The 24,362-nt window shown below is 40.5% G+C and overlaps 1 protein-coding gene across 2 annotated transcripts in view; it reads right to left on the bottom strand.

Annotated features, from left to right (window-relative positions):
- Cntnap2 (contactin associated protein 2) overlaps nt 1-24,362 on the bottom strand; it is a 2,247,664-nt gene that overhangs the window by 283,919 nt on the left and 1,939,383 nt on the right. For both annotated transcript variants that reach the window (NM_001427648.1, XM_087658677.1), the window contains 1 exon segment: nt 7,371-7,589. In NM_001427648.1, coding sequence (NP_001414577.1) covers nt 7,371-7,589 — 219 coding nt within the window.

Raw genomic sequence — 24,362 nt, 5'->3', positions numbered from 1 at the left:
ATGGTTATGAGCCACCCTGTGCTTTCTGGGAATTGAACTCAGTAGCCAGAGCTCTTAACTGCTGGGTTATCTCTCTAGCCTTGCCATCAAGATTCTTTATTGCCATGCTCATTCAGAGATGCCTACTAGAGGTATACATCAACGTGCCAGTTGAACAGGCAGGTCTGAAATTCTTGAGAAAAGCAAGGTCTGAAGATTTAAGTCCATGTGAACCATCAGAAGTTAGATGGGATACAATTTGCAAGGCAATATATGGACTTAGAAGACACTTCAACATGCTTCTCAAGTGAGGAAGAGAATGCAGCAGATACTGAAGTGGTAGCTAATGAGCAAGAAGAAAAGTTAGAGAGTACAGAGCGGTAGAATCCATGGGAAACATATATTTCAAGGAGGCAAGAGACTGGAAGGATGTGATGCAGATGTTAGATTCATGCTAACTTAGTCAAGCTTTGTAAGGGTTTTAATGATAAGAGATAAGAATGGAGGGAAGGAAAAAAGGGGAGAAAAAAGGAGAAGAGGAAGCAGAGAGGGAAGAGCATATTTCTATATCATAGAGCTTCATGTGAGGGGTCTCATCAGGAAAAGGGAAGAAAAATGCTTTTTCATGAAGTTCTCTTGCTAACCTGTCTGACTGTGATCTGTTGTTGCCTGCCTGGGCTTTTTTCTACTGTGATTTTGCACTTCTGTGATTTTCCAGGGCTGCTTCATGCCTGCCTGACTTCCAGCTCTCATCTAGCCCAAGTTCTTACTACAGACTTCATAACCAGTCAAGAATGGTGCTTTGCTACCTTTTGGGTGTACAGAGCAGGATCAGGGTAGGTTCTTCCCAGAACTTTGGGTAGCTTTGGTTTGTGATGCCTAAAGCTAGAAAGCACTTGCCTTTGCCACACATTACCAAATACCAGTGGGTCACTATATTATCTCAGATGAAGAATTTGTTAGTAGACTGACTGACCAGATGGTCTCAACTTCTTTCAGCATGTGTGAATTAGTCAGGCTTCTTCTAGACTCTAGAGCACTGACCTCTGTTTTAAACGTGTTTACTTTACAAATCTTGGAGTAATTGTTTATTTTTCTCCTATCCTTTTGCCACGTGAATCTTTAAAAAAAAGCCTTTGCAGGAAGTTTTGCAACCCAAGAATATCTTCCTCTGGGAGTCATTCTCTGAAATGCAAGCATCAGTGAAGGTGACGTCTCATCTTCTCATCTCCCTGGGAGGTCAGAAGCCTGACCTCAAGGCTTTCTTGTTCCACAATTTCTTGTTCCAAGTTATAAAATTACCCAACTCATGAAGACAGGAGAATTTCTACATTTTCTTTAAGTACAGCTAGTTGAGAAACAGAAGCAGCCTACAAGCCTCCCCATTACAACCCTTAAAAGACTGAAATGTGTGTTTATGGATTTTTAAGAATAATGGAAAACAAAATTAAACCCAATCAAATATATATCTCTCTTGCTCTCCTTGGGGTGGAGTTGAGCCCTGAATTCAACCTTTTCTCTCTTGTTGCAATGGCCTTTTCTAGAATCCTCCTTGCCCGGGGAATCTTTGCCAAGTGCAATCTTTGCTTTGACAAGATGGATGGATAAAGGCTGAATTTCTAGTCAGACTATCTGCAATCAAATCTTTTCCTGTCTTCCACTTGGCATATGACCTTAGTTGAGCTAACTAATCTCTAGCTTTAGTTTCTACCTGTATAAATGAAACATCAAGCAGCAATTGCTTCTACTTTGTAGAGTCCTGAGGTAAGGTAAAGCGTGTATTGCTCCTGGCCTTGAGATTTCATCATGGACCTCCTAGCTAGCACTCATGCTGTTGCTACTGAGCCATGCTTACAGAAAATGGGGGTATAAGGATATCTCCTATTAAAATTACTTTAATTTAGGCACCATATACATTTTTTTTACTAGAAATCTTTAAAGTTTGAGAGATGACCATTTTGGTCATCTACAGATTTGGGTGTACTTCATGACTAGGATTCCAACTTTTGCCTTGTGCCCCCTCCTCACTCCCCACCCTGTTGACTTTCTCTTTGCTTTCTCAATCACTTGGCATTCAGATTGTGCTAAAGCTATCCATCTGTGAATTTGGAATGGAAATGCTTGAGGAGCAGCTGACCAAACAAGCCCTGTTATTGAGTTGGAGGAAACTGAGCTGTTTTATGGCCTTGCCCTCCAAGCTTAGCTCAGAGCGTTTTTCCAGGCCTCCAGTCTTCATTGACTATAAGACATTTAATGAATATTGTTTTTTTTTTTTTTTTTGTGAACTTGCACTGCCACATAGGTGAGAGAAAGCAGTAGATTAGGGGCATCCCTAGGAGTTGCTCTGCAGGTGGTTCTCCCACTATTGGGCTCTTCATATAACTCAAAAGAACTTGAGGCCTACGAAGGATTTCTCAGCTCCTCTTAGCTACATGTTTCACAGAGATGCGTCTGTTCAGCTTCTGAGGAAGTCTGAGCTACATGCCTTGAGACTGGACATTGGTAGTTAACCCAGCCTTCATCTTTAGCAGCCTCTGAGCAGACAATGTCTGCCTGAAGCTTGGGAAGCAGATATTCAATCTCTGACTTCCTTTTAAAACGTCTGCTAAGAGTCAGTCACCCACTGTGGCTCATGCACGTTGCTGGCTGAAGAATGACCTATATCCTAGCCTGCATCATAAGAAGCATGTTCAGCTCCCTTCTATGTCAAATATTTGTAAACAGGACCAAGAGCTGGACTTCCATACTGGAGCCCAACATATCTCCTTCCTCAGCTGTCACTGGAGTCCTAGCTGCTTGGACTTCAGACTCTGGTACTTCTTCTACATTCCAAAGAACATGGGCTGACCTAGCTTCCTTCAGGCTTAGAAAATAGTGTGGGTACATTTTCTCTAGCCATGGGTTCGAGGCAGGGTTTCAGGTTGAGCACGGGGCCTGGTTGAGACTCTAGTTCCCATGTGGTGTAAATAAATCTGCCAGGCAAAGCTGGGATGCTATCAGGTGCTAGCTCCTTATTTTGTGTTGAAAAATGGGCAAACGTCTCTTGTACTATTAGGAAGAAATGCCAGCAATTCCTTTTTTGTTCTTTTTTTTTTAGTTCTTTTTTTTTCGAAGCTGGGGATCGAACCCAGGGCCTTGCGCTTCCTAGGTAAGCGCTCTACCACTGAGCTAAATCCCCAGCCCCCTCCTTTTTTGTTCTTGCATCACTTTTAATTTATTGTTTCCCTCCTCCTTTTCTACTAGACTAGAATCATGGCTGAATTCTTATCCAAATGACCTGTGTTAGCTCTTTTGGGATATCAGGATCCAATTATATTTAGCTTCACAGAGAGAACATGTCTTTTCTGTTTTTTTTTTAATTGTTTCAAAAAAGGAGATGTGAATCTGGCCTTGATAGCACGGAGAGTGGTGGAGACTAGACCTTTGTGACATCCATTCTGTGTGCAAAGCTAAGAACTCCCTTTTGACTCTTTCAGACTTAAGTGGTGTTAAAGTTCCCTTTCCTTAGAACCCGGGGAAGTCCATGGGTGATGCTGCCCCATGTCTTAGCTGTATACAGTGACACTGGGGTAAGATTTTCTGGTGGACTATTGTTTGCTTTGTTGGAAATCCCTGGGCTCTAGCTTGCTGCTCTGTGGCCACTGTGGCTTGAGAGACTTACTGCATGAGAATGTTCTGCTAGGGCACACACAGAGAGGTAATCACATCCCAAGCTGGTGTTTTGAGAAAGAAGAGACTGAACTAGTTGGAAGAGGTTCCTTTAAGTGCACAGGGGAAGAGGAAAATAAAAGGGATAAAGAACGAAGGATGTGAAGAAAAGAATATCACATTAAAGTTGTATGGTTTGTATTCCGAGTATCCTGCTGAGAAATTTATATTCAATAACCTCATTGCATCCCAAGTTATATGCAATAACCTCATTGAATACAGACGTTGTATTCCCATGAAATACACAGCTATTAAATGAATTATCATTGGTCTTTAAAGTTGGCAGAGGTAGGATTCAAAGCCCATGTTGGTAACCACACAACACTGTGGGGAATGCTGATCACTTATCCAGCCCTGCTAAGCACATGTTCATAAGCATCTAAAGTTAAAAGACCCTTGGGGTAAATTATCTAAGTCTTTTCTAGTCAGATAAGAAAAGATGGGGAGGTAGTGGTAGTTGGTTAAAAAAAAGTTTTTATTAGACTTGAACTGAGACTAATACCAAACTTGCTGACTGTAGAGCTGTTAAACTTGTCCTTCTTTTGGAGACAATACTCCTCTCTGCTGACCCTGGGCTGGGCATCTACTATAGAAAAATATTCCCTGGGTTGCTTCAACTAGCTCACGCCTGAGAGATGTGCTTTGTGCCCACTTCTAAGATAACAGGAAATTAAAAACTGGAACTGGGGACTTAGCCTTTGTTACCAAGTGACAATAAGATTCTAACCCATCACATTTGTTCACTCTCTGGAAACTTCCCTTTGTAAGGTCACCAATGGTCTCATTATTCTTAGATCCAAAGAGTCTAGCTTTAAAAAATTAATGATCATTGATATTATTTGATACTGTCTTTTTCACAAAACTTCTCCTCTGGAGATGTTGCCTACTCCCCTTTTTCCTTAGCTCTTTGTGTTTTTCTTTATTCTAGAATGGTCTTCTGTCCCTTACATTTCATTACCGTGAAGAAGTCAGACTTCGCCTCAATTTTTTTCTCTTCTAATGAATTATTTTTAGGTCATGTTTTCAAATGAACTAGGATGTCTTCATAGTAAATACTCCTATTGCTTTTCATTTTACAACCTTACCATATCTCCAGCATTTTTCTAGGCAACTCTAGTGAGTGTGAAGAAAGGAAGAACACTAGAGTTGGACTTCCCCATCTAGGAGAAAGGTCAGGAAGATCAGCCAAGTAGAATCTGGTTATGATGAAACCCAAGCAGACCATGTCCTGCATTCTGGGGATGGGTAGAATTTATGAAGAAACTTGGATCAGGTCACCAAGGCATGACATATTGAGGCAGTAAAATGTATTCACTATGTTCAGTAGGAATCATTGGACAATTTCGTTAGTGTAAAGGAAAATGTATGATTTGTCACCCACCACTAAAGGGAAAAAATGGAAGGTGCTGGGTTCCCAGTGAGTTTGCAGGCTTTTAAGAATTGGTGGGTATTCCCTAGAGACAGTGTTAGGTTTCTTGAACTCTATCATGCACTGGGACTATGCTCACCTCAACTTGTTCCTTTCTCTCTCATGTTTTACCCCACTATTCCTATTCATTTCCCCAGAGAGATTCATTGTTTTATTTTCATGTAAGATCTATAAAAATGACTCTTGCAAAATATAGGGTCTATAAACGAGAGAAAACATGATATTTATCTTTTGCTGTCTGATGTATTTTGTTTAATATGATGATCTTCATTGCATCCATTTCTTGTAACTGACATAATTTTGTTCTTTCTTATGGCTGAATAAATCTCTACTATGGATATATGCCACATTTCCCTCCATCTGTTGATAGATGCTGCTGCTTCGGAAACTTTTCTACCATGAATAGTGTGACGATAAACAGGTATATTGACTTGGAGTCCTCCAGGTGTAGACAGAGGAGTGACACAGCTGGTGAGTATCTATGACTTAGAGTCCTCCAGGTGTATACAGAGGAGAGACACAGCTGATGAGTATCTATCACTCCTCCCATGACCCCTGACTCATGTGGCTTATTCATAAAACAGTATCACTTTCGAAGCCCACTTTTTATCACATTTGTCTTGTAGTCTTCCAAAAACATATGAAAGGAGTATATAGATAATTTTGTCTTTTAAAAATGACTTTCTAATATTTTCCATGTACTGGAACACAAATCATGAAAGATGTTGCGGGGATTCTGGCCCTTCTAAACATTAACTAGCCCTGGATAAACCTCTCCTATCAGGAGACAAGTATGACAAATTGACCAGCAACCTGGTCACACCAATGCTGGGAGATTACTACTGGCGAAAGAATTGATCAACGGACTCCCAGAAATCCAGAGAAGTAGTCTAAGATAGTTCATATCCACCAAGTCTTCCAGTTTCTTTTTATACAACTAAGGGAATGTTGCTAATTTTCTCAAGTATAAGTAGTATTAGAAGATATCAAAAATGCATCCAGCCATGTGAAAACTTATTACCTTGAAGTACTTTTAAGTTAATCTGGAGAGTGTTAAAAGTAGAAATTTTGGTTCAGGGGCGATTGTGAAGGGTGGGGAAAAAGAATCAGAGGTAGTGGATGACTTCAGTGGAACAGTATTCTGCAAAAACAATAGTTCAGTTGCACACATGAACTCCCAGCGGCTGTGACTGCATACACAGGATCTGCGTAAGATAAGGCCAGATAAAAATCTCAGCATGGACGAGGAAGGGGCGATGAAGTCCTTCACCTTTCTGGGAAGTTATTGCCAATTGTTGGCTGCTGTGAGGAGAGTCGGGTTTCTTTGGGGATGCAGTGCTGAGAGGTTACCAAGCTCTAGAAGATGGTCCTACATCCTTACAGATCCTGGCAGCACTAAGTGGATTCACTGGGTTTAAAAAAGAACATATGGATTGGGGAAGGAAGAGTGGTTGAAGGATATGAAAGAAACTAGAGATGAAGAAATGGAGGTGGATTTGATCAAAATATACTATATTCATGTATGAAATTCTCACTTATTTTGAAAGCAAAAGTATTGGTGAAATAGATTACTTGTGTGGTTGGATCCAGTTTTTTCATAGGTCACTTTTCCCCCCTGTGTTAATCATCAACCTCTTTTCCAGGAAGACAGATACTATGCCAGGTGAGATCTGCCTTCTTTTCTATCTAGATCACTATGCAAAGGAAATTATAAATTCTTATTTATCTTTTAAGGCAAATTTGAACTTGCCTATTTTTTTCTCTCCTTACTTTCCTCCTTTTCTTTCTCTATCATTTCAAGCACATTTGAGGCTATAGAGCCCATTGAGCTTTCCTCTGTTCTTCTTCCTTCCTTCCTTCCTTCCTTCCTTCCTTCCTTCCTTCCTTCCTTCCTTCCTTCCCTCCCTCCCTCCCTCCCTTCCTTCCTCCTCTTCCATTCATAAGCTCTGTAAATGATAAATGATTTTACACAGTTTTGAAATCATAAGCTTATGTTCTGAAATCAGAGAAGCCATGAGAGATGTCTCTGCCTACATTCTGGTTTTATAGTTGAGGTGCAGATGGGGCACGGAGCCAAATCTGGGCATCTCAAGTTTCTTCCTTATTTCTTTATGTCTGTCTTAGAGAAGAAATGGGGCCTATATAGTTACTAGAAGGTTCTTCATGTCTCCATAGGCTATTTGTTTGTGTTTCCCATGTGAAGTTCCCTAAACCAACAGAGAGGTAAGTCATGACTGTCTTTTGAGTCACTCACCAACAAACAGCTGACTGTAGAGTTCCAGGCGGGTGTGACCTTCAGTCGGAGCCTTTCGGATCTGCTGGGGCAGGCGATCCACCTGGAGACTGGCCTGTTTGACATTCCTCTCTGCAGTGACTCGATGCCACTGGTCATCATTGAGAGGGGAAGGTGACCTCACCACGATCTCCACTGGCCCATTTCCAACGTCAAATGAAAAAGACACTTCTGTGGAAGCTGGAGGAGCACAAAGCATGAAAGATACATGAGTATATGTCTCCCAGTTACCAAAATGCAGTGGATTGTAGAGGGAAGTTACACAGGTCAATTACAAATCCAATGGGGGAAAGATAAACATGAATTCATTATTGTCAGTAACCAAGAAGAAGAAAAAAATAAAATTCTCTTGGAGGGTGATGTGTTTGTATGCATGCAATTATTTAATTTTTTCATTTCAACTTTAATTTTTTCATTTCATTCTTAGAAAACTTCTAAGAAGTTACCATCATCAACTCCAGATAAGAAAACTGAAGCCCAGGAAAGTTGGCAATAAGATATTCTTGTTGATAAAGGTACAGTAGTGGCCCCTCATATCTTTGTGGTAACTAACAGCTTCCTAATTGAATTTAAGTCCTGCTCAACAGGAGAGAAATCATACCTGTTAATGAAAATTTAGCGAAGTACTCAGGGTTAGTGAAGTCATAGATATTACAGGAGAATCTACTATGGCTACTTCACTACACCAGCATAAATCTTAACTCCATTCTAAATAGTTATCCTTACACCTACAGATAAGTATAGTTTTCACCCCCCATCAAAGAAGTTTCTATTTGCAGCAGACGGAGACAGAAAACCACATCTGGTCAAAATACAGAGAGTAACTAGTGGTAATATATCTGGCCCCAGTTGATACATCTAAAAGAGAACGCCTACATCCAAGGCTCAGAGAACATTGAAGAAGAGGAGTCAGAAAGGTTTTAAGAGTCAGAGCACCTGGAGGTCTGCTGTAAATTTGTGCCTCCTAGAAATGGTAGGGAAGCTATGTTATCACAACAATATGGCTGCCTAAGTAACACCAATAGGCATCTCCTGGGGCCTTCTATCTAGCCAAGAAGCTGTAGTCAGATAAGGCATGGCAGAGTGGTAGAGATAGCTTTCCTCAGGGCTGAGTTAGTTCTCTAATGGTTATCCAATTCCAAGTCATCAGTCCTGACGTTGAGTATGTACAAGCAACACTAACTGGACTCAGCAGGTGGTATGTGAGTGTGTGCAAACACACAACCCTGCCCCACCACAAAACACATTAATAATCATAGAAAAGAGGCCATGAATGTCAGAGGGATTTGGGATTGTGTAGGTGTGTGTGTGATATAGGAGTTGGAGGGGAAGACATGGGAGAAGAAGAATGGAAGAAAGGGAAGGCGGAAATAATGTAATTATAGTCTATATGGGTACTTTAGATATTCCAGTGCCTAGACCAGACACTGGTATTACCAAAAGCTCCGCAGGAAAAGTTACAGTGGAGCTAGGACTGCTTTAAGAGAGCTTCTAAAATTATTTCACTCATCTTCATCATCCTTATTGAACATTAGCATCTATGAGTTACGTAGGCAATGGTGATTGATGGTCAGCATCTTTTATTTGGACCACTACTGGATGTCACAAAGGCTGATTAGCCCCACCCCAATTCCGCTTCCCTCAACTAATTCTTCCCTGCACGATGCTGCAAACTCTGGCTAATTCACATCTGGGATGCTAGATCTTGCTCATAATCTCCCTCCCAGCACTGACTACAAATCATTTTGTAGATCTCCTCTGTCAACCCTGTTTTGTAACAAATCACCTTTGGACAATGGGTGAATGGGTTTGATGGTTGCTTTGTCAAATTTAGTTATAAGCAGCATTTTAATTTCACATTGTAAGCTTTATGCAAGGTCCCTCAGTGGCCACCCAATGCTTTATAAACACGTTTTGAATGTATATTTTCCTCTGGACTGGCAGGGAAGGCAGCTTTCTGCTGAAGCAGCATACATGTCTCTCATTCCCTTAGGCTTGGAGAATTCTTTTTAGCATTAGAGATGTGGTACACCAGTGATTTTCCTGGCTTTGCGTATAGAGATATCCACCCCTCTATCCATCAAAAAGCCTTCTGCCTAATCTCTAAGCCATTTAATTAAATATCTGTCATTTTTTCCAGGGCTAATGGAAAATTCAGTTTCTTTGGGACAGTGTCACAAGCAATCAAACTTCTAATTTAAAAACCACAGTGGGCCAGATTCTCTCAGGGGCTCCCCTATTCTCCGCCTGTATCAGGGTCTCTGGAAAGCTGTGGTAACTTTATTGAGCTACAGGGATATTAGTTATAGAGCTCAATTTAATCAACCTAATTGTACCAAGGAATTTTGATCCTTCGTGTCATTAGAAAGAGAACCTTCATTTTAACACCTGCAGTGATAGTGATTCCACACACAGTCTACTAAATTGCTCATCCAAATTAGAAGCCCCTGCCTCCAGGATCATCGTGACAGGACTTAACTTGCACGCTAGTGACCTCCATCTCGGTTGCCATGGTAGTAGAATGGGAATGCAGGTAGTCTATCACGTGACTGCAGACTCACTGATCCTTCTTGGTAGGTAAGACACAGTGGATGGGGGAAAGCAGCCAAGGTCTCACGTGTAATCTGTGCTGTTGTGGTGCATGAGAGCAGATGCCTTCCGAAATGTAAGTTGTCAGAACAGCAGGAAAATGAGGGCTCCTGGGCTAAGTAGGAAAGATTGTTTCGTTTTAACGGAATCAACTGCCATCAGAGAAATAGAATTTAGTGATAAATTGAGTCTAACCCTAAGGTTCAACTTGAAGGGATAATCGCTGGTTGGATTTCCTCGGCTTCTGCCCTTCTGCTCTGACAAATCCTTGTCTGGCTCTTAAACTGTCACCATTTGGAGAAGTCCTGAGCACCAGCAGGTTCCTACATTTTACACCTTTTGTCACAATAGGTTCCTGTCTATTCCCTTGATTCCATCCTCTTTGTTTTTATTTTTTGAACTGTTTATTCTTTGAGAGTTGCATACCTGACTACAATGTATTTTGATTGCACTGCCTCAACGACTTCTTGTTTTCAAAAAAAAATTGTTGGAGCATGGTCAACATACCAGGATCACATCCTTAAAGAAATCCGACTCTCCCAGAGTAGCCACCAACTCTCAATACCTCCTCAGCTATGTGGATAGGGACCTATATAGGGACTTATACAGCTAGGGTTATTCCATTAACCATGCTCAGATGTTGACTAGTTTGATCTTGTGCTGGTTTTATACAGGAAACCACAGCAGTCATAAACATACGAGAGTGATGGTCCTGTCAAGTTCAGGGGATAATTTCTCTCCTGTCCTCTCCAACCTCTGACTCTTTCCATTCCCTCTTGTGTGATGTGCTCTAAGTCTTGAGTGGAGGGGCTGTGACACAGATGTGCCATTGATGGTTGAGCACACCACAGTCACTTTTGCTCTGTACTTGACCAATTGTGAGTCTCTGAATTAACTGCCAGCCACTGCACAAAGGAGCTTCTCCGAAGAGCTCTGAGCTCTGCACTCATCCATGACCCCTGTGCTCCTAACAGCAATCCTTCAATCTAGAGGAGGAGGGGATGTTTTCCAGGACCTGGCTATTGCTGCTCACTCTCACAAGAGTGCAGTAAGAGGGGCTCAGGACCCAGAGCCTTTACAAACCATGCTGTTCCAGGACCTTCTCTTCTAGCTCTGCTGAAGAAGGTGCAAGGGAAGGGAAGGGTTTCTTCCTCTCAGTCATTCAATGTCAGCTTCCCTGACATTGCTAAGGGACTCCTTTGAGAAATCCCTTCTCTTAGGCAGACAGCCAGTGTGTTTTAAAAGCTTCTAACATTCAGTTTGTGGCTGATTGCCCTTGGCCTTCTGGGTGAGAGCAAGTGACATTTCAAGAAAGATAATTACAGAGAGAGTCAGTGAGCGAATAAAGAGAGGCAGCATCGAAGACGCCAGAGCCAATGACACTGTTCAGTTAATGTGTGTCTTCACTTGGAGGCTGAAGTGCTGCCGGCTGTCTCTGTCTGTAGGGAAGGGGTTTCTTATGTAATGAAGATACTTCCAGAAACAAGCGCTTAAGAATTCGGTTATACATATAGAATGTCACACTGGAAAGAACACAGTAGCAGGCATGAATGACTGCCTTTCCAGGAGTGTTGAAGACTGTTTTTGTTTTTGTTATTCCTTTTCTTGGAGCTAAATAAGTTTCTTGACTACTGTTTCATGAAGCCTGGGTCAGAAACAAAGCACTTGCAGTCATAATATGGCAGGCAGCAGGGACTTCAAGTTTATAGTGGTTTCTCTTGTCCCCATCCCAACGTCTCATGGATCAGCCAGGCAGGTGCTGCACATAAAGCCAAGTCTGCACAGTGGAGGGACCCTGCACTTAGAAAACAGTGATCATTCAAAGGGGCGGTTAGTAAACCTGCTTCATATTTGGACTTGGAGAGACATTGTTCATTATTATCTTGGTTGAAACAAATCTAGCCTCTGCCTTGGGGGAAGGCCTCATCCGTCTTCTAAGGATGTTAGTCACCCTCATAACTTTAAAGAGATGACATAGCTGCCATGCCTCCCGCTCAGAAGGCAGACAGAAATGGAGGAACCGTGGAGAGCTTTCTCTTGACAATTGCTCCTGTTTGTTTTTTGTATTTGTTTCCTGTTTTGCAAGAATGGAAGTGTTTTTAGTTTCAACCTTCACGGGAAAGAGAGAAGCCCCATCCCAGACCCCAAGGCTGAGTCTGCATCTAAGTAAGGCAAGTATGGCCTCTTCTTGTTTCTACCGGGAGCCCACTTAGGATGGGACATATCCTTCTCTTCCAGCCAATAAAACAAGATGGAGTCTTTGGGGAGAGGTTTCTTAGTTCATGAGAGACAGGAAAAAGTAGTCCTGTTTCTGCTCTTGATGGAGGTGGAAGTTTGTGAGTACTAAGGTTGTTAAAAACCATTTCACAAACATCAGGCATACGGAGGAGAAACAGAGAGAGTGAATGATTCCTCCCAGTCCTTACCAGAGTTATATACCTCAGGATTGTCTCCTATTTTCTAAAGTAGTAAATCCTTTTAAAGTAACTTTACAGATTACCGATATTATGTGCATGTGAGTACAGGTGCCTGCAGAGTGTTAAGATGACAAATTCTCTGTTGTTGGAGTTACAGGTGTTTGTAAGCTGATATCTTTAGTTTCTTTGTATCCAGAACACGGCTGCAACCACTGATCCAGAAAACCCACGACTGTCAAATTCTAACATTCTGTAACAATCTATAAGAGATTCTAAGAAATAAATGAAACAGCTAGTTTTCATCACAGTTTTAGATATTGAATCATAATATAAAGAAAAAGAGAAACACTGAAAGAAATGCCAGGTGGCATACTGGCAAAGGAATAGCATAAGTGGCAGGACACGCACTTCTGCACATCTTAAAACAGAGAGCAGAACAAAGCCCTGGGTAGCTCTTGCTATAGTCCTCTTCCTCCATTGAAGTCTATTTCCAGCAGGTGGCGCTGTGTATACTCATTCTAATTCCACAAGCAAATGAAGGCTGAGATAGAGGCATCCACTATCCCAGCTCTTGGGCTGAGTTCTGCCAGCGCATGAAGCTACATTTAGACAACAGATGTGAAGAATCAGTTGAGGATAGCAGATAAAAAAAACTGGGAAAGGTGCACATAGCATGAAGAACTGTGATCTCTTTCGTCGACTCTAAGATGAGCTCCAAAGAGTGCCCCTGTATGGAACCTCACTTGATTCACGCAAAGAAACCGACCATTGGTGCAATAGACGATTTCAGCTTCATGGGAAACTCGAGAAAGCCCCGAGAAAGGATGGGAGTGTGTGAAAATCAGGTTACTGTGCAGGTTACTGTGGGCTTCAGAGAGAAGAAGAGGCTAACTGGTTCCACCTAAAGCCAGCTGCTCTACCTAGGTGAGCAATCCTTCCGGGTCAAGGGTGCCACCCTAGCCATTATCCCCTCTCCCTAGGGCAGCAATCCACAGACGGATGTTCACAACTCTTTATTCTTTACAGACTGACTCTTCACCACAAAGCTCTCCGCCCGTCCTTATTTACCTGCTTGTTCCATTTCTCCTCTTTCTTGCAAAATGCCTTGAAAGAACTTCTCTCTGCATATCTGCTCTTGATTTCCCCAATCTCCTCATGCAAGGCTTCCTCCATAACCAATTGAAGCTGCTCTAACCTTAGGACACTATTGCTTGCTCTTTCATCCCCCCCTCCCCCCGGAGCTGGGGACCGAACCCAGGGCCTTGCTAAACAAGCGCTCTACCGCTGAGCTAAATCCCCAACTCCCTGCTTGCTCGTTCTTTTTCAGATGTAGAGCTTTTCTTGACTTCTTGACCCACAAGTCACCATATGTAAAATTCCATCTTTAAACATTCTATGTTAAATAGCAAACACCTCTGAACGACCCTGCCCTCTTTATCTTGATTTAAAGATGAAAATGTGTGTTACTATCTGGCAGCACAGGCATGTGCTCTTTCTTGATTTCCCTACAGCAGAGGATTTCTAACTGTGGTCATTTTTCTCTTCTCAGAACAATACTTGCCATAGAGCACACACTTAACATTTGTGAAGGAATGAGCGAATGAAAAGGAGGCTAACAATTACAGTAAGAGTACCCCAAAAAAGGAAAACTTGGCATTTTCAACATCACTGAACACTTGGAATGATACCTGGTATTCCACAAGCATCTTTCCTAAGAGCATAAAGTAATTTGGTTGGGTGAAGATTCCCTTAGCCCAAAACACCAAACGTCTGTTGGAAACAACTGTTCCTCAGTGTTGTCAACACTGTCAGTGTTGAACCCAGGTCTGTATTTTGTTAAAACAACTAATTCTGAGATACACGATCCTGCAATCCTGCTTTAGGAAACACTGGGGATCTCATAGTTTCTTTTGGCTGATCTGCTAGTTTGCAGGAAACTTTTGAGTGACTAGAAAGATTTAAGCAACTGTGTAGCAAAGAGTTCACTCTTACCCTTCATAGTCTAGAATACAAGGATGGTTTTCAGAGCTGAGATGGGAGAGCATTTAGGGAATAGGTGGAGGGTAAAAAAAATCTCTAAATAGGAGAAAGATGTTTCAACATTCTACAGCACAGTAAGACAACTATTACCAACAATTAATTTAATATTACAAAACAGCTAAAAGAGAGGATATTGAATATTGTCTCCAGCCTCCACACGGGCACATCCCTAAGGTGATAGAGATGTGAATGGCTTCTATCTAGCCATTAGACATTACATAAATGTATTGAAATATCACACTCTGTGCCATCCATAGGCAGCATTGGTATGTATTAAAAACAGGTTTAAAAATCACATAAATTTTTATATTTAATCTTTCTCTAAAAAAGTCTGGGTTTTGCCCTTGGCTTTAAAGAGAAGCTATCTAGGCCCTCCTTGAAATGTCCTGGCTGGTAAGAGTTTTTTTGTTTGCTTGGGATCCCTGGGTTATAGCAGATATGTCATCTGACTTAGTATGGAGCCCAGCTTTTCTAAGTAGTACCTGACTTTTTCAGCTATGTCAACAATTCTATGTGTTGACATTGCATTAAGGACCAGGGTACTATTGATGCTCTTTAAGGAGAGCAGTTTCCTCCTAAAAGCATGGAATCTACCTCTGGATGGAAGTGTGCTGTTGTATTGGCTTCTCCCTTGAGAGCTGTTTCTATTGGCCTGGTCACTCACCTGGCCAAGGGACCACTCATCAGGAAGGCCGACTCACCTTAAGCCATGTCAAAGAGTTGGCAGGAACGGTTATTCCTAAACTTCCCACCTCTAGTTGTAGTCACTCACAGAGCCAAAGCCATGTGGGCAGGTTAATATGATCTGAGTCTACTCAGAATAATTCATAACAGTGTAGCTTCTTTTTTGTATTTTTCTTTTTTCTTTTCTTTTCCTTTTGTTTTTGAAACTCGTCGAAGCCTGGGCATATATGCCTGACCTTTTATAATTTTCTTTGGTAGTATTCTTTTCCTCTCCTTCTGCTATGTGACTTGTTACAAATGAAATGGTTTTCTCTCTGCTTCTCCATCTCCCTCCTTCGAGTAGCTGTCTAGATTGACAGCTTGCCTGCCCTGAGGTTTTCCTGTTAAACTTTGAGAAAAGTTGTCCTTGAGCGTCCTTCTCGGCCTGTTCTTAAAATCTTTCGTCAACAAGACTATAAATGTTGAGAGGAGAGCCCAGTTTCTCCATAGCATGTGTGGGGCATTGGCTTTGGCTCACACAGGGCCACCATCTGAGAAGTCGGAAACTAGGTGGGTGTGCGAGCGCTTCCTCATTTCTGCATAAGAGAGCCATGGAAGACTGAACTCTGAGGCCCAGAGACGTTCCCTGGGTTTCCAATACCCTATGTATCTTGTCACACATAAAACCACAGGAAAGAAATATGTTCCTCACTCCACAGGGAGAGGGTGACTTAAAGCTCAGTCTCTGGGGCTATTCCCTGGATGTTGTAACTGTGTTTTTTCATCCTGTCCTCCTAACATCAGCCACGAGCACAGCAGGCTTTTGTAAGTTCCATGAGTATTCCAGAGCATTACTGAATCTGGGGTAGTTGTGTGAATCCACGCTTGCAATCGATGTGAGAAGTGTGTGTAACTTTATGGAAATGACTGTCTCTGTAATTTGTCAGTTAGTTCTAACTGCATAGCTCCCAGATTCTCAGCACTTCAATTCAGAAACACACAGTGGATGGACTCAACAACATTAAAAACTAAAGACTTCAGAGAATGTACTTCAACCTGCAGTCTCACTCTGGCTGTGTAGATGAGGACATCAAGGCTGTGGGTTATTAGAATGCAGTAATAATGAAATACTGAGATTTTTGTTGTCCTAACTCCACTGCATTGGTTTTTGTACTAATATTTTTTCTTTTAGTTTTGTCAGTTTGTGAATGTAGAGAGGTTTAAAGCCATCCATACATATTCACACCAGAAAAAAAGGTGTTAAACACATCTGAAATTGAACAAGAGCCAAGAAAATTTATTTGAAGACTTTTTTTTTGTTTTGTTTTGTTTGTTTTTTTTTTTTTTTTTTGGAAATTCTACAAGGAAATAGTCCAAGCTTATGAATCAATGTTATAAACTTGCTTTAAAATCTTCCACATCCTGATAACCTCTTGAGTATGAGAAATATTTCTCTTCATGTACCATAGCCTTTAAGCTTTTTTATTATAGCTGAAGACCTAACTTCACAAACAAAGGCATCTGGAGAGGAGAGGGAGTGTGAATGAGATTCCATTGGACAGGCAGAGGCAGAGTGCTGCCTTTAAAATGCAAAGCCTTTCTAATTTTAGTTTCCTCTATGCATGTAGCCACCTCTGAGAATAACTTTTTGAATATTAATGGACCTATGTGATTTAAAGATAAAAATCAATGGAAAATGATACATGACTTGAAACACTACCACATGGCTGGTGTAGGAAAGGCAGTGAGTTTCTGATATCCCCTGAATAGAATGAGCAGAGACATCAGCACTAGTCAGAGAGGGTCCAGATGTAGAAGAAGAGATAGAAAGGCCAGATGGTGACTCCAGGGTGACAGTATTTGTGAAAGAGAGAGGTGCAGCTTCTACAGAAAAGCTAAACTAGATGCCTAAAGATTCCCCAGGTATAGAATGCTGTGAATTGAGAGGGTGGGCATCAGGGAAGTGGTCCTCTTGGCACTATTCAGCTTTTTTTCCTGAACAGAAATGCTTCCTGAAAGATACTTGTGTTGATAAAATAATGGGTAATTTGTGAAGTTTGTTTAAGTTTATATCAGAGATAGTAGGCTAATTAAGTGGCCTGGGAGCGTTCAAGTCAAAGGGATCTTGGGATTTGAGGTCTAAAAGAGGTAACCGAACCAGGAGCTTCAGGGCTTGAGTTGAGAGACATTAGCAGAGTGAAGAAGAGACAACACAGAGTTTATGAAGAGACAATGTTTTTAGTCAATTAATTGACCAAAACTTTTGAGTAACTGACATGTGGGTTGTTGTTCTGAGGTAGATATTGACAATGAGAAGACAAGGACAGGAGCCCAAGATGAGAGACTACACAGGCTTTGGGAGGGGATGGCTGCTGGGGAGAGCTGTGGATATGTCTACCAGAAAGACAGTGGTCAGTGAGCTGCCTGTTTTCTGATTGCCATGAACTTTATTTTCACCTTATTTTCACCCTATAGGTCACCTTTGCTTTGTAGAGCTCTCCCTCCCCCCACCCTCTGCTTCCAGAAAATTCTTTATTCACTTGAGACAATGTTTCTCTAAGAAGAATTCTAAAAGTGTTAAGTGAAGACTTATATTCTACATGTTACAGGATCACAATGCGAAGTCAGACTTGTGTTTTGTTTTCCATTGGATCACCAGATGGACTAGCACCACAGAGTCGAGCAGTGCTGCATGGTGGGGGAAAGTAAAAACCATGGCATGAGGCCAGCATGAACTTGAAATGTAAATGCTGAGACATATGAGTGGGTGATAACACCAGCCAAAATGCCAATGTGATGGGGGGGGACTCTCATACGACTGTACCTCTTGATGAAGAACTACAGGCAATTAATGACTACCGAGACAGTGGGAATTAGTCTTCCCCATGAATGGGCCTCCAACTGGTTCTCCATTATTAAGTGGTCAGCCTTAAAAATGTAAATCCCTAATCTATCTATCTATCTATCTATCTATCTATCTATCTATCTATCTATCTATCTATCTACCTATCCACCTATCTATCTTTGTCATCTATGTATCTATGCTAATGGAAGCAATGCTAAAGGGACGTTCTACCTTTATTATGGTATGTATAATATTAGCTAAAGGAAAACAGGAAAGCAGAGAAGAATACATGAAAGTAGAAGGTGGGCTTGGAGGTAGAAGAAGGGGAGCAGTGTCATAGGAGTAGAAACTGCTAATAGGGATCTAAGATTATAAAAGTATAATATATATGTATAAAATATCACAATGAAACCTTAGTTTGTAAAATTAATAAATGCTAATAAAATGTAAAAAGCTCCTTGTGCTTGCAAATCACTACAAGAGCGACATAACTATTTGAATTTTTTGTTAGTTTTTTACTAGTTATGTTTTTTTAAACTTGCTTTTAATCTTAAATCAGTACTGGGTATTAGAGGAACCTAGGGGTCATATGTTAAAAATGGTAGGTCTTTGAAGCTCAGTGTGGAAGTTGCCTAGGATAAGCGTTCTCTGAAAGCTGTTTGAAGAGTGAGATCCTTGAGGTCATGTATTTTCACATCTGAGAAATGACAGAAAGCACTTCACAAATTCCCGATGGCTGTATCAACCAAACACTGCTTGAACAAAGCACTCCTCTGGAAATGGAAACTGTTAAATAATGATAACGACGAATCACAAAACACTCTTAGCTTCTGACTTTGACTGCTGAACACACAGCTTTCTTGTATATATTGCATAAATAAATATTTTGTCTCCTTAAAGTCTGCCCACATAATACACAGAAGGATTTTTTTAGGACCAGGTTGTACAATGTTCAAACTGCCATATTTATAGTTTTTCTTTTTTTCTGATTTAGTGAACTAGGGGGACATGATTTCTTCCTAGAATAGTTACTTTGAGAGAGAGGTTTCAGATCTGTTTAAGCTGGTTACCAACTTCTGCCTCAGGATGGCTCCGCATACTAGCACCAAGTACACTAATGAGGGAAGCTTTGGGAAAAGGCTCATCCATTGGCAGCATTGTCCTACTGGGTAGTCTTCCATTGTCCCTTTCATTTTCGGTCTCCTGTTCCATCATTCGTCCTTCCCTGCTGCTTTTGTTTGACATAGAACAAGAGAACCCTTTCTCCTAAACTCTAAGTTGGACAACCGATGAAAGAATACATTCAATGATGTCTTCTTGCCTCCATACACCTGTGAACACACATGTGGTAGTGTGGTACATACCAAGGTTTGTAGTGTAACATTGTGTAGTGTGATGGAGAATTAGGAACAAAAAGGAGGGTATCAAAGTTTGTAAAATTCTTTTAAGAGCTAAGGTCATGTTTTCTTCTAGAAGTTCTCAGGTTTCATGTGGAGGTCTTTGATCTATTTTGAACTGATGTATATATAGAATGATATGAGTCTAATTTTATTCTTTTACACGTCAGAAGCTAGTTTTTTTGTTGAAGATGCCATCTTTCCTCCACTGTGAACTTTTGACTTCTTTTTCAAATATCAGATGGCTGTAATTTAACATCCTCGTATTTGCATCTTCTATTTTTCCATTGATCTACATGTTTGTTTTGTCCTAGTATCATGTTATTTTTTATTACTATAGATCTGTAATTAATTTTTAAGTCTGGTACAGGGACTCATCCAGCATGTTCTTTTTGCTCAGGATTATTTTGGCTATTTGGGGTCTTTCGTGCTTCCATGAGCAATCTAGGATCACTGGAAGGTCTTCAAATTTTTAATGTCTTCCTTTAGAGGTTTAAATTTTTCATTATAGGGATCTTTTACCTCTTTGGTTAGGTTTATTTCTAGATTTTTTTTGAGGCCACTGTGAATTCGAGTGTTTCCATGATCTCCTTAGCATACTTGTTATTGGTATACAGAAAGACTAACAAGAACTTGATTTTTGTGGCCTGTCACTTCCCTGAAAGTGATCCTTTCTAGAAGTTTTCCAGTAGAAATTTTGAAGTCTCTTATAATTAAAGTATCTGCAAATATGGATAACTTGACTCCCCCTTTCTCTATTTGTATCCCTATAATTTTCTTCTGTTTTCCTGCTCTAGCTAGGGCTTCAAGCACTTTTCATACTGAAAAGGAGTGAGGAGAATGACATCTCTGTCTGATTCCTGTTTTTAACAGGGCCACCGTGAGTTTTTCTTCATTTACCATGATGTTGCTTTCTGTGACAGACATAGATTATCCAAGGAATGCTCCATTGCCAGCCAGGCATGGGAAACCTTCCTGTAAGTTATTGGTTTGGAGATTCCCCAAACAATATAGGTTATTGTCAATGCCTTTGTTTGCCTCCAGGAACTTGAAGGTCAGACCCTGTGATTTAGGATTGCGCACAGTTTGAACAGAAGACTTGGAGGAATTGAGCTGGAACTGGCCTGGAAGTGTCCATGAAGACTTGCTCTGATATTACCAAAAGGTGCTATGCAAGCTGCCAAGGGAGAAAAAGCAATCAATGGTCTAAGCTCAATACTCCGATCTGGCTTTAAAACCTATGAAACATGACAATGAGCATCCAACAAGATCATCTCCAGTGCTGCAACAGTAGCACTTCTATCTTGGGAGCAACCAACAGCAGCCTAATTAAGGACCAATCCTCAAGACGAGGGGGCTCATGGTACTATAATGTTAGCAATAACTCATGTCTGAGGAAGTCATAGAAACTAGAGGAAACCTTACTTCTGCCATTTTCCTAAGCCAATATAATTTCTAACTGTAAACTAAATACTTACCTTTAACCTCACAGATAAGGTAGCTCTCAGCTTTCATTAAAGAACCTTCTTTTAGAATCAGGTGAAGATTATTCCAGTGATCCCCAACTGATACATTTACAGTCCTTACAGCTGAGGCTTGGGAAACATCTTGGGAAGGGGAGAAGAAATATTGGAAGAGGCAGAGAACCAGGATGTCTGTTGTGAGATAGTATCTTCTAAAAACGTGACAGTGAAACTGTTCTCATTAAATCTCAACAATAAAGTCACCTAAACAAGATCTACAGAATCATAACACAACTGGTCAATTGACACACGGATGTGGGTGGGGGAAGTTTCACAAGGTTTCATCCCTAGATGATTAGCTACAGGTGATTAAAGACTACAGCGAGAAGGAAGATCGGCTTGCTCCAGAGATGAGCTCCTGTACAGATTATGAAATCCTAAGGGGTGACTCCTAAACACACGTGGATATAAGTAACACCAATGGACTAGAGAGTTATAGGTGATGTGATGTAATAATTAAGAAGTTATGAATTTGAGCAGGAGATGAAAGACACAGCTGTACTTGAACAGGGAAGAATGTGGGGTAGAAATGATGTAAATACAGTGCTCAGTGTGACATTTAAAAATAAATTAAAAAGGAGCGAAGTTAACCTATACTTCTATTTGTTGGTGTAATAATACATTTATTCCCATGCAGCAGGCCCGTGAGTAATAGGATATACTCCAGCCAATAATAATTCCTGAGAAGGTGTATTACAAAAACATTAGTTTTATTTTGCTATTGTGTTTTAAATGTAAGATTTAATTCTTTTAAACAATATACCTTCCTTGACATTTTGACATGGTTCTGGCCTTTAGTTAAAAGTTTCTGTTATAAAAAAAAAGTTTCTGTTATAGAGCTCTAAAAAATTGACATAAAATGTGCTTTTAACATACTCTTACATGAAAATTGGGTTATAAAAAAGTATTCCTTACATATTCTCACTTTTGCAAAGAAAATGCTATAAATGAATGGAAAATATTTAGAAATGTAGGCACCAAATGGTAATTCAAATATATTGGAATACAGAATTATAGTCTTTTAAAAGCCCCTTTTGTTTCTTTGAATTTTTAAATCACTTGACAACACGAAAACAATATTTGTATATTTTTAAAGTTACAGTCCAATAATTTTCACGTCCCTTTGCAAAAATTGGTGGCATTTTGAACAACTTAATCTTATCATTTTAACAAGCATTTAATCAGGGCAATTAGTTAATCAAAATGCAGAGAACAAGATTTCATTTAAATCTAGACCCTAGAGGAATTTTAAATGAAACCATTTCTCTATACGTCTTTCTAATTTTTAGAAAATTAAGAAAAATTTAAAAAGTGCTTAAATTCGACCATGAAATATGCTTTAAATCAAAAGCAATATTTTTTTCATTAACATTGGCTAAGAATGTACTAGGGATGTGTGGTAGCTCAGCTGGGAGAGTGTTCATCTGTCCTAAAACCTGGGATCTCAATTAAACCAGGCCCCATAGCTCATGCTGCAATCCAGCGTGTGGGAGGAGGAGGAGGAGGAGGAGGAGGAAGAGGAGGAGGAGGAAGAGGAGGAGGAGGAAGAGGAGGAGGAGGCAGAAGATCCCAAGTTCTTGGGCTACACGAAACTCTGCCTCAAATAAAAGAGCTAAAAATAAGGGCATGATATTTTCAGAGTAAAATCCTCACAGGTCTTTAGCCAGCGTGTTCTAGTGTTAAACTAATGTATACAGGAAGCAGAACGCGGGATGAGCATAATTCACTGTTATAATTACACTCGACAGATACGCACCACTTCTATTATTCATGGGCTCTGGTTGCACTCACCCAGAAAGACTTCATAGAATACTAAATATCCACGCTCTTCATGAGGAGTCATTTGGAATTCGCATTAGTTCTCATCAGAGGAATCCAATTCAAAGATGCAGAAAACCAAATTTGATCATCTTAATACTATCCACAAAGACAAGAAAAACGAGTAATTTCCTAAGAGGCCCTGGGTCTAGTTAGCTTCCCCTTGTGAAACGTAACACTGATGTGTTGAGGGTCATTTTTTTTTTTTTAAAGAAAATCATCTTCTAACTGTTCTGAGGGCTTCAGCTCTGTGATTTCTGGTTGCTTATGTGTGCCTTGACTAATCTCCCCAGTTTCTGTTACTTATCCTCTCCTGGAAAAGTGCCTGTGCTTGAGTTTATATGCCTGCTGTCCCTTAGTGGGAGGCAAAGGCGGCATCGTCTGGAAGCCTACTTGGGTTTCTTCAGGTGAGGCTCAGGCTGCCTTCCTGGGTGCTCTAGTACATGTGAATGCTCATTCTTCCTGACCTGTGTATCTCAAGTACCCTGCAGAGCTGGCATGCAAGCTAGAGCTGCATTTCGGGCCCCCAATTATTTAAGTGGAGTCATGTGAAAAGTTTTCAGCAATGGACCAAGAGGGAAAGCATGTGTTGAGAAAAGAGAATGTATCTCATGGATACTTTTTGTTTGTTTGTTTGTTTAACTGGCTAACTGCATTTGCACGTTTTTAGGCAGGGACACAGTGGGGTCACATAAGAAAGGAGGTTGAATTTTCTTTTTCTTTTTCTTTTTTATTTCTTGGATATTTTTTATTTACATTTCAAATGTTATCCCCTTTCCCCCAACCAGCCATCCACCCCTTCTCACCTCCCTGCCCTGACATTCCCCTACACTGGGGGGGGGGGGGGCCCTAAGGTTGAATTTTCTAATCTGCCTTGTAGAATCTTTCACAGACTAGTGAGTGGCAGTCATATAGACGCCTATCAAGCTAGTGAAACTTGGGGATTTGTTACAACTTACATAGTTCTGCAATAAGAATATTTCTTATTTCTAGCTCTTTTATGGCTTTTTCAAAATTTCTCCATTTTAAAAGATGATACCTCCCTACAATATTAGATTACACTCCTCGAACAACCAGAATTTTGATAGTATGAAATTCATATAGTGATACTTTATTTCTAATATCAAGCTTTGAATGAAAATACAATTTCTTTAAAAATCAAGGTTGTAATTTAGATGAGTGAGATTTGTTAGACATCAGAGAGCAAAGAGGAGTGGCTGGGAGCAAAATGACAGCCTTTGAGACAGGGGCATGATCCTGAACTCATCTGAGCTTTATAGGACTGTGTTCTGAATATCATAAAGGCAAATGAAAATTCCTCATATTGACAAGTGTGTTGGGTCCAAGTTTAAAATTCAGAAACGTTGATTTGCTCTTCAGCATTGCTGATCTAGGACACCTGGCCTTCAGCCCTACCTCCATTTAACCCCTGCAGTTTGGAAGCTGATCTTCTCCATGATTGATTATGGAATTTGAGTGCTGTACACAGTGTTGTGTGTGTCGAAAAGTAATCCCGTGTCCTGAACACCCAACTCTTCTAGAAACTTATAGAATTCATTCTCATGAATTACAAAGTACTAGACTAGAAAATGAAGAGAAACATGATAAAATGAATATGATTGAGTTAGAAATGAATGTCCTTTTCTTGAAATATTAAGGAA

The sequence above is a fragment of the Rattus norvegicus genome, chromosome 4, assembly GCF_021556685.1.
Source record: "Rattus norvegicus strain SHRSP/BbbUtx chromosome 4, alternate assembly SHRSP_T2T, whole genome shotgun sequence".
NCBI lineage: Eukaryota > Metazoa > Chordata > Mammalia > Rodentia > Muridae > Rattus > Rattus norvegicus.
The sequence above is the reverse complement of the archived record's forward strand: the minus strand, read 5'-3'. Positions and strand labels throughout refer to the sequence as shown.